A 14,371-nucleotide genomic window follows, 5' to 3' on the forward strand; every position below is an offset into this window, starting at 1 on the left:
GCAATCATCAAAGGAGAAGCCAAACGTCATTCTTTCATTCAAAGGGAAGTTAATAAACTTACAAATCAACTCTCCGCGAGTTGATACTCCCCTACTATTACTACATTACATTACTACTACTACACTACGCTATACTACTCTACATTACTACTACATTATTCTAACTATACTATACTATACTAATATCTAAGAAGGCCAGTGGTGTTTAGCCACTGGCCCTGCCCCTGCTGCCGCCGCCGCCCTTGGTGCTGCCCTTGCTGCTGCCGCCCTTGGTGCTGCCCCTGCTGCCGCCGCCGTCATCGTCCCTGCTGCCGTCGCCGCTGCCCCTGCCGCTGCCGCTGCCGTCGCCGTCGCCACCGTCGTCGTCGTCATCGTCGTCCTCGTCCTCGCCGCCGCCGTCAGAGTCCTCCTCATCTGAGGAGTACTCCGACTCATCCGAGCCCTCGAGCCCGGAGCGCTCGACGGCCCGGATGTATGACCAGACCTCCGCGGCTATCCCCTGGGAGTCGTCCGAGTCATCGGACGACGCCGGGGGAGAGACGGGAGCCGGAGTTCCCTCGGACTCGGAGGAGAACTCCTCCTCCGAGTATTCCGAGTCACCGAAATCCTCCGATGGAGGAGTCGGTTCGCGCTTGCGCTTGTTGCTCTTGCCCATGGCGGAAGCAGGCGGGAGAGAAGAGAAGGAAGCAGTAAAGAACAGCGAAGAGATGTGAAAAAACCAGAGGGGCAACGGCGTTATTTATAGAAGGGAAGGGCAACCGCTCACCTCCAATCGCGGTCACTGAACAGTCGCAAAGCATTCAATAAGCACTTCCACCCGTCCGGAGACACGTCAGGCGGCTGACGCCGTTTCATGCAACACTACACCCATTGGGACTCCAGTCAACAGCATAAAGGATATGATTACACTCGCCGTCCCATCACATTACTACTCAGAAGCAGCCGGCTAAAACACTCAGCGTACCAAGACGTCCCTTGCCCACACCCATTGGGGGGGACGCCCAGGAATTGTCAGTATATTTTTCAAAATGGTCACATCTGTGCAGGGCACGCAGTGAATGCCTCAAGACAAAAATGAGATATCAACAAGAGTTAGAGGGAAGCCAAATATAGCCAGTAGAGTGCAAAATATGGTCGACAGAAATGACTTGAAGACTAGACAGAGAACGTCCATCAAATGTCCAATCAGTCACAGAGCAAATAAATTACACTACCTAGCAAGATATGGATGGATTGCGAACTCGGCTGCAAAAGACAAAATACATGCTGACCTCTGAAGCATAATATTGATGACATAGTGCGGATGACATCATGCCAATTTTTTACAAGCAGAAAGGATAATCTTCAGCAAAAGGACACGAAAGGAAGACCTTCGAGTGGATTATCCTCAAAAATCCACTTGAAGGTCGGGGGCTACACCCATTGGGTGCACCTCTGGTGCACCCCATGGATTATCATTCCAAGCCGAGATAGTGCCGATTTCTAAAGCGTGGGACAAGATTAAAAAAGCCAACCCTCAACCAAAATGAAGGAACACAAATGGAAATAATCTCTACTGAAGACCTTCGAGTAGATTATTTTCTAAAATCTACTCGAAGCTCGGGGGCTACACCCATTGGGTGCACCTCTGGTGCATCCAATGAAATTCAGAATCCTACAAATTGGAATGCCGACCTCTAAGGCACAGACACGAAACTAGGCTTTGGTCAACGAGTGATCGGAGCAGGAGAAGACAACAGAAAGCCGTTTTTCTTCAAATCACTTGCAGGCTGGACCTGGGATCTTCGGGTTGATTACCTCTAAATTAACCCAAAGATCGGGGGCTTGTGGGGGATAGATATCCCCCGGGTCCACTAAAAGAGTAAAGGACCTCACGAAAGGCCCAAGGGCCCAATAAATCGTGAGGTCATTCTTTCGTGGGCCTGGGGAGAAACAACCAGCAAAGCAGAACGACATGAGGCCAGATTGGTGCAAACCCGGACGGCCCACAGCGTCGAGCGAATGACCGCAACAGAGATCCGACTTTCCCGCGCTGGAGCCTCCATGCAACAAAACCATGCGAGGATAAGTCGGCGAGGGTTACGTAGGGATAATCTCAGGAGGTTCACTATCTTTTAGCTACTTGTTGTTATCTATCCCATGTGTACTGCCCCACGGTCGAGTATATAAGGCCTAGGGGGCACCCCTTCAGATCGATCGACCCTTTACTTAGCCATCCACGCCAACTCTCTGCATTCTCAATCCAGAGAGCTCTCTTGTAACCACATTCACCAAACATACTCACCAGGATGTAGGGTGTTACGCATCTCTAAGCGGCCCGAACCTGTAAATCTTGTCCACTGTCCCTCGTGCGATCAGCACGAACCATTTTGCTACAGTTGTCGACACCGTCCTACTCCTAAAACACCTTGAGGGGCAACCCCGGGTGTGCGGTCGGACCCAAAACACCGACATTAATGATGTAGCATTTCTAATAAAAAATATTCAAATGACATTAAGTACTAGTAGTAAATAAGATAAATATATGGATAGCATCAATTGCGTATGGAATCGAATAAATAAATATTCTTGCTTGTATTAAGTTTTGAATAACTTAACTAAGATGAATATTAATTATTCTATACGTTCTATCAAAAATTAATTCTGCTCGTATTAAACTACTATGGGTATAATTGAGATGAATATTTTTTTTTTGAGTTTGCATTTTAAGAAATGCAAAATAGAACACATGGCAATAAATATCATATTTAAAGAAAATATTTATTGACATCATTTCCATATACTAAAACATTGGAAAAAATTCTTGACACAAGCTGCTACTGAAGACTTTATAAACATCTTTAATCTAAGCAATCTAAATTTTCTATGATTTAGAAAACTGAAAATAGCTAAAATAAAAATGAAAATGGATAACTATGGTGTAGGCCTGCTGACACATGGGCCTGTTGGATGGCCCAGGCTGAGGCGTGCGTGGCCTTTTTTAAGGGGTGGCAGTTAGGGTCCTAACTTCCCCCATCAGCCACCGCGAGCCGCCGGACGCCCATGGCTCTAACCGGTAGCGGTAGCCGCCTTGGGCCTGCTCCTGAAGCCGCCGTGACCGGGGAAGGCCGTGCAGGCATTGTGGTCCGCACCCACCCGGCAGGGCCAAGCGCGCCGTGGCCGGGCGAGGTCGCGCCGGCATGGAGCTGCGTCCATCGCGCACGGGCCGAGCACGCCTAGCCGGGAGAGGTCGCGCCGTCATGGGGGCGCGCGCGCCGCACAGGGGCCGAGCGCGTCGTGGTCGGGCGAAGCCGCGCCGCGCAGGGGCCAAGTGCGTCGTGGCCTTGTCATGCCAAGGTCGGACGTCGAGCCCGCACATCAAGGAAGATGGCGAGGGGGCGAGTGTGAGCGTGAGCGCCCACTGTTGTCGTCCGACGATCTTGCAGTCGCAGACCATGACCCCGACACGCGAGGCCGAGGGGGGAGGTGGTGTGCCAACCGATGGATGACCCGATTGCCACTTGGGCTCAAGAGTGACGGTGATGACGGCGTTCCCGAGGGGCCGACGTCGGGGGTCAAGCTAGGCAGCCTCGCCGGCACCCCGGTGAGGATCAAGTGCATCCGCGCGTCTTCGTCGGATGAAGAAGAGGTGTTGTTGACAGCAACAGTCGCAGTAGTCATTGATGCGATCTGGCTGATGGGGCGACCGCGAGGGTTGGTCGACTTCCGCGCAGTCAGCCGTGTCCGGGCACGAGGGCGCACTGGAGAGGCGACCTGGATGAGCAGCCCGCTCGATCGAACACCGGTAGCGGGGGTGTTTGCATCCGGTGGAGAAGCCCATGGTTGGCGAGTAGGGTACGACCCCCATCCATGGAGGGGGCAGTACCGCATCGGACGGAGCGGCTGTTGGGTCTCGGACTTACGCAACCGCTCTACAATCCGCTCCGGCGAAGGCGATGGCAAACACACCCATCGGTCTTGATGTGGCGCTGGCGGTTGCTGCGGCGGTGCTGCAGCGTTGCTGGGTCCAGCGCCAGGATCACCACCGGTTCGGCGGACACGCTCAGGGTCAAATGTGGCCCGAGCGTCCTTGTTGCGGCATTTCTTGGCATGGCGACGTCCATGTCGATGCGCAACACGTAGAAGGCGACGTGCGACAGAATCAGCACCTCGCCGGCGACGACGGCCGCCGTTCAAAGACCGAAGGATGAAGGTAAGAAGTGTTGATGACGTGATGAAATAGAAACTGTTGTGCGAGAATGAATCCAGGGACACCACATTCTTTATTGCTTCTGATATTTATGCATGTACAGTGAAAGAAGTGGACGCCAGTATAGGACACAACCAGACGACTCAACGGAGAAGTGGATACGTGTTATCAAGGGTCAACCTCCCTTGAATGTCGGCTGGGAGCAGCAGTAACTGCTTAAATCCCGTAACATCTTCAACCGGTAACCCTACTTCGCGTACCTCGGCGATCCGCAGCCGGAGACACTGGCCTTGTGCTTGTTCCAGCCCAACACCGACCCGCCGGACACCGGATCCGTGCTCACCAACACCATATTCGACGCCCTGCGCGACCCCGACGAGGACGGCGCCACGGTGGAGAACGCGCGCGCGTTCGTGTGGGGCCTCGTGTCCCACCTCCGGTCTCTGGCCGGCACGCTGCGGGCGCCCGGCAAGTCGGTGGACAGTACTCCCTCCGTTTCATTTTAGTTGTCGCTGGATAGTGCAAAATTAAACTATGCAGCGATAACTAAAAAGAAACTGAATTACATCTTTGCCAGGTACGACGATGACCTCAAGCCTGGCAAGGCGTCGGAGCGGGCACTTCGGGCTGTTCGAGACCAGCCTCACCGAGACGTACCAGACGGGGTTGTCCAGGAACGGCTCGGCCGGACTGATACCAGCCACAGCGCAGGCGCCAATAACATCCGCCCCGGCGCTAAAGCCAACACCAGGCAGCGGCCGCTGGTGGGGTACAGTACAATGAATGCTGTTGCTGCTTCTTCCTGGCTCGAGTTTGTAGTTTGTTCACTCGCTTTTTGTGGAACTTCTGATGGGAGTGCCTCCCTCGGTGCAGGTAGGGCTCGACGGCGGCAGCTGGGCCTTCCGGCCTCTGCACGCGGGGGCCAGGGAAGGCTACGTCGAGAGGGACCACCACTGCTGGCGCTCATCCTAATGCTTTGCAGGTGTTTATGTGACCTTTTCCTTTATGCTTTTTCCGGCTAATGTATCGCGCCACCTTTCGCATTCCTAGTACGTGTTTCAGGATCCAAGCACAGCGTTGAGATTTCAAGTACGATAACTGCATTGTCATTGTCACTTTGTTAAACAAGAATCTGAAAAGAGACTCGAAAAAGCAAGCGTCCACATCAATTCAAATATAGTGAGATTCAGTGTCAAAGAATGGTCAGCTAAAGACACACACACACACCACGTATAGTGGTTTGTTGGCACACAAATACACCAATCGAATGGAACCACGTGCATGCAGAACATACACACCGCGCACCGAGCAAGGGGCAACACAAACAACAATCGCAGTCAGGGTCCAGTCCAGTGCTGCGAGACCCAAAACTGTTACAAACCTCATCATCATACGTTCATCTTCAAAAACAAGGCAAAAGCGAAATAAAAAACAAACACAGCAGCAACAAATTGTATTTACGCCCCCGAGTGTGAAACTGGTGAAGTGGTGAATTGCCCATCCTTGAAACTATGGATGTACTGCTGAGGCAATGCATGCTCCACCTATAACACAAGAACTCGAGTTAAGTACAAGCGTTTGATAGTGTCGGCATACTTACAGAAACAGAAATATGTCAGTGCCAATCGATCCTAAATTACTGGCTCACAGAGTAAGAAATTCTAGGATGCTAATTAAATGAAGAAAAGATGAAATCTGACACAAAAATTGCTAATTAAATTGCCAAGTTAAATCCTATGTGTGCGTATACCAAGTACTAACACCTCACATGATATGCAAAAAGAAAAAAGGTACTAGTACCAGGGGCGTCCCGAGATTTTTAGGGGCCCTGTGCAAAATTAATTAAACTATATATATACACATAACGATAGATTTAGTCATCCACTCTATTTCTGCATACACTAGGAAGTCACGATAATGTACTACCAATATTCATGTATCAGTCGTACATCAATATATAATCATCTATGGGCCCAAAAGCTCAGCAAAATGTAACATGTTGCCAAAATTCTTTACTTTCAACCATTTGTTACTACATTAAGTTTTCTTATACATCCGAAAGTACAAATGTAAGGTGCAGGTCTTACCCAATCACCGTCAGAGCCGCCACTTGGAACCATCACATTGATTTCACTAGATTTAGCAGAAGTAATTGAAGCTCCCAGCGAATCTTTGCTTAAGTATAATTGACATCCAGATGTGTTGTCAATTGATATTGTCGGTGACGTACCCTGAGAGAGAAAAAAAGACAATTCAGTCTTTTGACAAAAATACAAGTTTGAAATGTAACAAAATGTACATTCAAATAGTGACTTTGTTAGTTGTTACTGTATGTCAGTTACAGAGAACTATAAAACTCAGGACAGTTTCATATTCTTGAAATTTGTAAACATAACAAATTAAAAAATAAAACAGAACAAAATTATAATCAAGATTATAAAGGCAATGAGTGCTCTGGTTGGAAGAATTAATAACTAAAATAAGTAATCAACCCATACTTCAAGGAACTACTTTAAAGATCATAAATAGGTCAACAATCAAACCAAACACTTCATATACATCTGCTTATAAAGGATAAAAGAGCAGATCCAGAGGAAACAATGCAAGAAAAGATACCTAATGGAAAGGAAAATATAAATATACATACACATAAAATAAAATACCTGACATTGGACCTCAACGCCATTGCAGTTGACAACCTCAAAAGCTGCTACAACATCCTGAAATACATAGTAGGTAAAATATTTGTTGCCAGGATGATAGAACAAAATAGGTGAGGACCTCTTGACCTCAAACAATTTAAACAAACCTTGAAAACGATTCCAAATTTAGTGCATTTGTCAACAGTGATATTGTTAACCTTGCCTGTAAAAGTTTATAAGATTTTTGTTACCAAAGGAGAGAAAGCTATATATTCAAACTAAGATACATTACCGTTTACTTGAAGGACAGAATCTTTGCATCCATACACATAGACAGATTGTCTGGAATCACAATCATCAATAGCAAGGGTCTTCTTGCCAACCTGATTTTCAACCACCCATCTGCCATTAATCACAAGGGATGGAACATATTAACACATGGACATCATTTGGTAACATGTCAGTACACAGTTTGATCAAGCATGACAGAAGTTAAAATGGAGTGGTGTACTGTTGTATCTATATAGCAGAGTTCTATGTCACCGTTATATCATTGTTAACATTTAAATATTCAAGAATGGTATGACCATTTTAGAAGATTATAAGGTACACACAACTGCCACATGTCTACCATGTAGTGGGTGTGATTGATTGGCCCACACTTGTGGAATGAGATAAACCCATTTGGTTCAAACTCAGCAAACAATCAAGATATGCAAGTGAGGGATGCTTGAAAATTGAGATGATGATTAGTCGATGGTGGGTTGGTAGGGTGTGTGAATGCAAATGCAAGACATATGAGGTTAAAAGAACGCAAACTGAGCTATGTGTACTCTACCTACATGCCCTCAATAATCTTAATTCGGGAGGGGGGGGCAACAGCTTAATAGCTTATATTGTGCAGAGGCCAAAGTCCTCTTTTAGTCACATTTGTGCCAGCTAGCTACAGAAACCCATAACAATAGTCCAGCCAAAAATTCAGCATGGTTGGCATTGTTACTGATTCCTCACTAAGCCCAAGATATACCAGCAGACCAACAGCTCCAGTTTCTTCGATAGCATACTAGATGGTGTGCCATTTAAGAACTGCAGGTAAACTCACTTCCGTCCCATCTGAAGTTCCAGTTTTGGGGGTCCAGATTTGAAAGAGAAGGACCCCGCACGAGAAGTCTTTTCAGGAGCTGCAGCAGGAGTAGCAGCGCTGCTGACAACACCGCTTCTCTCAGCACGGTTTTTAGTTTTCATATCATCGGTAACCTTTCGCAACCCTGCACAGCAATAATGTAGTTTAATATGTCTGTTCTGCAGGTCTGGAGAGGAAATCATCATATTCTAACATGTATTTCCATATACCTGCAGTCACAGGTTTTGAACTAATCTCTTGGAACACAGCAGACATCCCTTCTTTAGGCTTTGAAGATTTTGGCGACTTCTCTGTGCTAAAAAGAGGTGCAGCAGGAGGAGCTGGTGGAGGGGGGGCAGCCTTGACCGCTGGAGCTTTAGGTGTTGGAGCAGCAGGCTTTGGCTGGGAAACAACAGCACTTCCAGCAGGACCCCAAACAGGACCAAGAGGGTAATGCTTTTTAACATAATCCCGCAAACCAGGCATGTATAGTTCCTTCAATGCTTTAGCCCACTCAACATGATCAGGGTCTTTGTTTCTGTACTCCACAAGAACCTATGAGCAAGGAAAAAAATGAAGTATATGCTTCATCAACCATAACTTGTGAAGATGCAATTGCTTCACAGTAGAACAAAAGTTTGAATTACTAAGATAATCTTAGTGCACCACAGCAAATTAATCAGCAAGCAAAACATAAAAGAGCAATTAAGTCTAAACAAATATGTTCTAGGGTTGCACTTTAAGAAGGATAAATGAATACATCCATTTTTCGGCTCCTCCATTCTTATTTGGTAATAGTTATACTGACTTTTTGTAACCCTCAAGACATAGTTTGACCAGTGCTATCTAAATTTATACCCATATACCATATCTATAGTATACAAATACTTTTATTTAAGCACGTCTATAGGGAAGTCTTCATATAGTCGGTATTGTAACTCTAAACATATTAATGCAGGAGAAAGGGTGTTTCCAGAGTTGTATTTATAATAAACTTTTTACGAAAAGAAAGAAAAAATAGTAAGATAAATTTTCATATAACCAATACTAACAAATTTATGAAAATGCTAATGGAGGAGCAAGTGTGTTTTCCTGGGTTTTGAAACTGGTACATTTACTGTTATGGCTCTATGATACGCTCCTTCGTCCTTCCATTCCCTAACGAATCTCGTTTCCAACCAAATATTTGTACTGGAAGCAAGCCAACATTTTTGTAGGTATGTCATTTCAAGAAAAAAAACAGGAAGTGGCAAATGGCCACATGCATTTTCTCCAAAAACTGATCATGGATTTTATCTACTTGGTTAACTTTGAATTCTTGTTACACAAACAAACTTCCATTTGTGAGTATGTAACAAAAGCTGCATCAAGATTAGTTGGTAACAGTAACAGTATAACCCCTAGAAACAAAATGTGCTGAAGTGCACTGCTTATCTTCTCATTACATCCCTCTCGTCTAAGATAAACCCATATTTAAAAAAAAGTCTGATGATGCTTTCAAAAATTGTGCATCCAATGTCACTATATGAATAGATGTTCAACATATAAGTAGAGCACAAACTACAAAATGGTCATAGGAGAAGCATACCTTGTTATTATAGAACTCAGCCATCTGCCAGCTTTCCTCTACATGTGCTGTTGGGAAACTCATGCCTTACAAAGAGGAAAAGGGTAAAACAAAATGAGTGCTATATCTTGTGTATGTTTGATAAGCTTAAACCAAGGGGGGCGACTTTACTAACCACAGTCCTTTCCTAAAAATGCCACCCAAGCCAAAGCTGGGAGACTGTCAGCAACACTCTTTAAATGGTTGAAATAGTCAGGTCTCCTTCCTTCGGTCATTGCAGTTGCTTTTGCAATAACATCACTGAGGGGCTTAAAAAAGCCTTGTGCATCAGCCATTGATGCTGGTTTCTGCACAACATAAAAGAGTGGGAAATGCTCATTGATGTAACAACAAGCATTGCATAGTTAGATCCACCAATGCCTACGCAACTCGTAGCATATAAGTAAACAATCCTGGAGCCAAATTGCTGCTAGATAAACCCACTTCAGCAGAATGATCTTAGCTAGCGCAATACTCATGATGAACAAAATCTGACGCTTAGTACATGCGCCCCAAAAAAATTAAACCAAAGGCTTCTGGGCCTGCTTATATTAAAAGCAAAAGGTAGCTGCTGGGGATACCAGCTTACACATAGGAGCGTACGATTACAGAAAATAGAGGCAGAACAATCCTAGCAGTAGTGCCACCAAATTATGAGCTCAGCGAGCCATTTTCCGGCGATATGACACATTGGATTGGCAAAACACAAGAAGATATACGCGCGGAGCACATACAAATCGACCAGGTCAAGTGAGGATGAAATGAAAGCGTGTCCGTCAGGTACCTGGAGCTGCTTGGCCTGTACGAGCAGGTCCTTGGCGACGGCAAATGCCTCGGCGAGCACCTTGGTGGCGTCAAGCACCTTCCCGCCGATCTTCTCGGCCGCAGCCGTGAGCCGGCCGACGGCCTCCGCGACGAACTCGTCGTAGGCCACGATGGCTGGATCCAACCGGGCCTCAGGAGCGTCGAGGTCGCGCGGCGCCGCCGACGCGAGCGAGGCGCCGGAGGCCACGGCGGCCTCGAGCCGCGCCACCGCCGCCTCCAGCCGCTCCACTAGCGCCGCCTCCATCTCGGAGATCACTCGATTCCTCTCTCCCAGTCTGCCTTCCCCACTGTGCGAACGGGCGTGTGCGTCTCAGCGTATCCCTCTGGTGCCGTTAGGGGTGAAAACGGCCAACTTTTTTTGCAATTTGGCCCTTTTCGGGTTTTTTTCCCACATTTATGCCCCTGACAGTTTCATTTCAAAAAATGGACCCTTAGCTCGGCGCCGTCATCATTGGCGCCGAGCATGTGTGTGCCGGCGCCAATACTATTGGCGCTTATACGTCAGACGCCGGTGTGATCTGGATTGACGTGGCACGTACCTCGGCGCCATAGATCTTGGCGCCGAGGTAGGCGCCCGGTCAACGACGCCTACCTCGGCGCCAAGATCTATGGCGCCGAGGTACGTTCCTATAAATAGTACCCTACGTCTGGCTTGTTGCTGTGCTCATTTCAATTCTTCTAGACTAGAGATGTCTAGGCGTGGTAAATATGCTAAACAAAGGTAAGTTTTGGATCTGCCTCTTATTTTGTGAGTCTATTATATTTCTGATTGTTATAGAGTTTATGGAAATTTAGGAAGGGTCCTTTGACCGGAACTGCCTTCGACCCGCTGCCTTTGCCAAGTGGTGTTCCAGTGCCTATGTGTTTTTGTGGTGATCCTTGTAAGGTCGATAAGTCTGAAGATCATGACACCTATCGACAGAGGTATTGGATGTGTGCTAACTTTGCATTTGAGCCAACTGTTGTTCAACGTCGGATGAATTTAATGGTGAGAATAGTCTTGTAATATGTTTATATTTGTGAATGTTTTTGTAAATGTTTTTTTGCGTACTAATAATTGCACATTTTGTAGACTCCTCCACCGCTATGTGATTTTGAGCAGTGGATTGACACCGAAATATCAGAGAAAGATAAGAAGTGGCTGGAGAATCTTCAAAAGTGGGATGCAGAGGACAAAGAGAGGATGAAAAAAAGACGAGAGGAGCTTGCTGCCGAGCAACAACGTGAAGACGAAGAGAAAATGAGGCGTGTTGCTGAATGCAGGGAAGATAAGGAGAAGAAGCTTGAGCGTGCACGTCGTGCAAAGGAAGCAATGGAGGAGAACCCTGATGCATTTCGCAAAGGCAAATGGCCCCGTTGTACTCAGTAGTATTGGTGTTTTATTTGAAGTTATGTAATAATGAACTTATTATTCGGTAATATGTATTGTCGAACAATGATATTTCGTAATGAATTACCTTCAAATTGATGAAAAATTACATAAATACATAATTGATGAAAAGTAGATTTAAAGCAATTCTTGAAGGCGACTTGAAGCAATTGAAATAGATAACCAACACGCTAAAAGCAATTGATACATAAGAGTTTTCTAGTAGTGCTCCCACATTCCAAATTGAGTTGACCCTTCCCCATAGTATCCTCCCATTGTTGGTGTCTGCTGTGGGTGCGGTGGAGACGACGGAGGACCAACATTCTTGTTGTGACAAGGGCAGCAACAATATGGATCTGGGCATACTTGCACCTGTGAAGCACCACCATTGTTTGTGTCTCTTTCTTCCTCATCATTTTTGTTGCTTACTTCTCTCTCTAGATCAAATATCCTATTCTGTAGGTAGGATATGTATTCCGCATGAGGAAAAATTGGACGAGGATCTACCCAACGAGTGAACCCACAATTCTCCTTGACCAATGAATGCTGCATAAATGTTTATAGTTAGTTTCACTGAACAACAAAAGTATTTAGAAAAAAGGACTAGAAATTAATTTGTACATATGCATAAGGACATCTGAAGAAACGCCGGCCTCCATCAATTCCACCCTCAACGAACATCTGCACCAAGCAATCCTCGCCATGCATGCACTTCGGCCAATCTTCTCTCCTATTATCGTAGGACCTAAGTCTAACCTCTTTGTTGAAATCTTTTTTACTTTGAACTGGAAAGTTAAAAACCGCCTCTTCAAAAAAATCTGGACCAAGAGGGCCATCAAAAGACATTGGAGTTAACTTCCCTCCATCCTTTCGTCTCTCATTTACCGCACCCTTGCCCCTAGAAGACCCTGAAGCCATTCTATTGCAAAATGTAGCAAATGTACAAAGGATCGTGTATATATAGGCTAAAGGATAGATAGTGTAATAGATTATAAACATCAGATATGTACAAAAACTCTGAAAAGGCTATGTTCTAGTTCTGAAAAGGCTACATGTCCTACGCTATGTTCTTTTTCTGAAAAGGCTATATATACAATCCTGAAAAGGCTATTTTTACACTCTGAAAAGGCTATATAAGCACTCCTGAAAAGGCTACGAAATGGATCTGAAAAGTATAGATGCTAGTCCTAAAATTAATGCTTCTGAAAAGGCTATGTAATAGTTATGTAAAGGCTACATGACATAACCAACAATTTCACAAAATTTCGGCAGAGTTTTCTCTGTTTTTTGTCAATCCAAGACATACTCATAGATAAGCATAACATACAAGTGCATACAATTGTAAACAATTCCAAGCAAGCTCATAAAAGTCTAAACAAGTTCATTACAAGTCCATAGAATTCATACAAGTCCATTAAAATGTCATACAAGCCCGTAGAGGCCAAATGAGTCCATTACAAGTCTATATAATTCATACGTTACATAACAAGTCCATAGAGTCCAAACCAATTCAACGTCTCCTAGTCTTACCCTTGCCTAAAGCGTCGGTGCCTGGAGTGTAACGTTGTGGAGAGCGGTGTCGCCTACGATCTTGTGGCTGTAATGGCTGTGTCGAAGGAGCCCCCTCAAGCTGTGAAGGTCCTATCTCGTCGTGATCGTAGTCGAAGCCAGCACCAAGACCTGTGGAGGGCGTTGCTGTGTCGGTACACGATGGTACATGGACGTCATGTGCAACAGTAGTCCTGCAGCCACAGCGAGCAGCAGCTCCACGTAGGCGCCTAGATAAACGCTGCATGCCAAAGACATATTAGTTTACAACATATTCATAACACGCTAAAGGCTATAAACGATGCATGTGGGCTTACCTGCAAGAAGCTGCGCATGCTGCTGTCGCCCGTAGTCAAAAGTTGGCGATCAATGTCATCTACCGACCGTCGCAATGTGTTACCCTGTACAACACAATTTGCATCACACATACTATTTATACATGTCGAGTATTAAAATCGAGTAAAACTTACCACTCGATCTAATATGGGTGCCGCCTCCACTTGGGTTCCCAGTCTAGTGGTCAGGTCATACTCCGTTTCTTCATCGTCTGAAGAATCAATGTCGGCGTAGTCTTCCGCTGTCCACTGCTGGCGAAGCTTACAACGAGTCGCACCCTGGTACCAAGCTTGGTACCGCCTGTAATCACTGTTGTTGTGCAACTCATCGTTGGAATATACATTCTCAGCACCCGATTCCCAATCATTTACTAATATCAGATGATGTTGACGAAAGTCCGTTATCTTCTTTTGCTTCCGCCGGTCAAATCTACACACAAATCATATCATATAAATAACACAAAGTTAAGAATGATTGATGTTATAAATTGCAAACTGGATTTATAGATTGCGAACTTACTTGTGTAGCTCCTTTGAAGTAGGAACATCTTCAACCGGCCATAGCTGGTTCCTACCAAACTGTCTCTGAACCCTGTGAGGTAGGTGCCACTCAACACACCAGAAACAGACCAAAGGACATTGCATCATATAGAGTTCATCTTCACTGCTGCATACTACACTAAAGATCATCCCAGCATACTCAGGTGCGTTGTATGGCTGCCATGTGACCTAAA

General features: G+C 45.7%; 3 protein-coding genes across 3 annotated transcripts; 1 reads left to right on the plus strand and 2 right to left on the minus strand.

The window, feature by feature from the left end:
• Positions 1–5,328: 5,328 nt before the first annotated feature.
• Positions 5,329–10,713, minus strand: LOC103643936 (cyclase-associated protein 1). Its single transcript, XM_008667109.3, has 10 exons — positions 10,345–10,713; positions 9,697–9,868; positions 9,543–9,607; positions 8,185–8,509; positions 7,934–8,099; positions 7,124–7,233; positions 6,999–7,054; positions 6,853–6,909; positions 6,277–6,420; positions 5,329–5,733 (listed from the first exon to the last, which is right to left on the minus strand). The coding sequence occupies exons 1-10, from the start codon at positions 10,627–10,629 to the stop codon at positions 5,647–5,649; spliced, it is 1,467 nt and encodes a 488-aa protein (XP_008665331.2). The 5' UTR covers positions 10,630–10,713; the 3' UTR covers positions 5,329–5,646.
• A 339-nt stretch (positions 10,714–11,052) lies between these two features.
• LOC109943540 (uncharacterized) lies at positions 11,053–11,834 on the plus strand. The gene is made up of 3 exons (XM_023301361.2): positions 11,053–11,106; positions 11,181–11,373; positions 11,458–11,834. The coding sequence occupies exons 1-3, from the start codon at positions 11,075–11,077 to the stop codon at positions 11,752–11,754; spliced, it is 522 nt and encodes a 173-aa protein (XP_023157129.1). The 5' UTR covers positions 11,053–11,074; the 3' UTR covers positions 11,755–11,834.
• Positions 11,835–11,896: 62 nt separating this feature from the next.
• On the minus strand, positions 11,897–12,659 carry LOC118476169 (uncharacterized). The gene is made up of 2 exons (XM_035964370.1): positions 12,376–12,659; positions 11,897–12,300 (listed from the first exon to the last, which is right to left on the minus strand). Exons 1-2 carry the CDS (start codon positions 12,598–12,600, stop codon positions 11,974–11,976), a joined length of 552 nt encoding a protein of 183 aa, XP_035820263.1. The 5' UTR covers positions 12,601–12,659; the 3' UTR covers positions 11,897–11,973.
• Between the last annotated feature and the right edge of the window lie 1,712 nt (positions 12,660–14,371).

This window comes from Zea mays, chromosome 1, assembly GCF_902167145.1.
Source record: "Zea mays cultivar B73 chromosome 1, Zm-B73-REFERENCE-NAM-5.0, whole genome shotgun sequence".
NCBI classification, from domain to species: Eukaryota; Viridiplantae; Streptophyta; class Magnoliopsida; order Poales; family Poaceae; genus Zea; species Zea mays.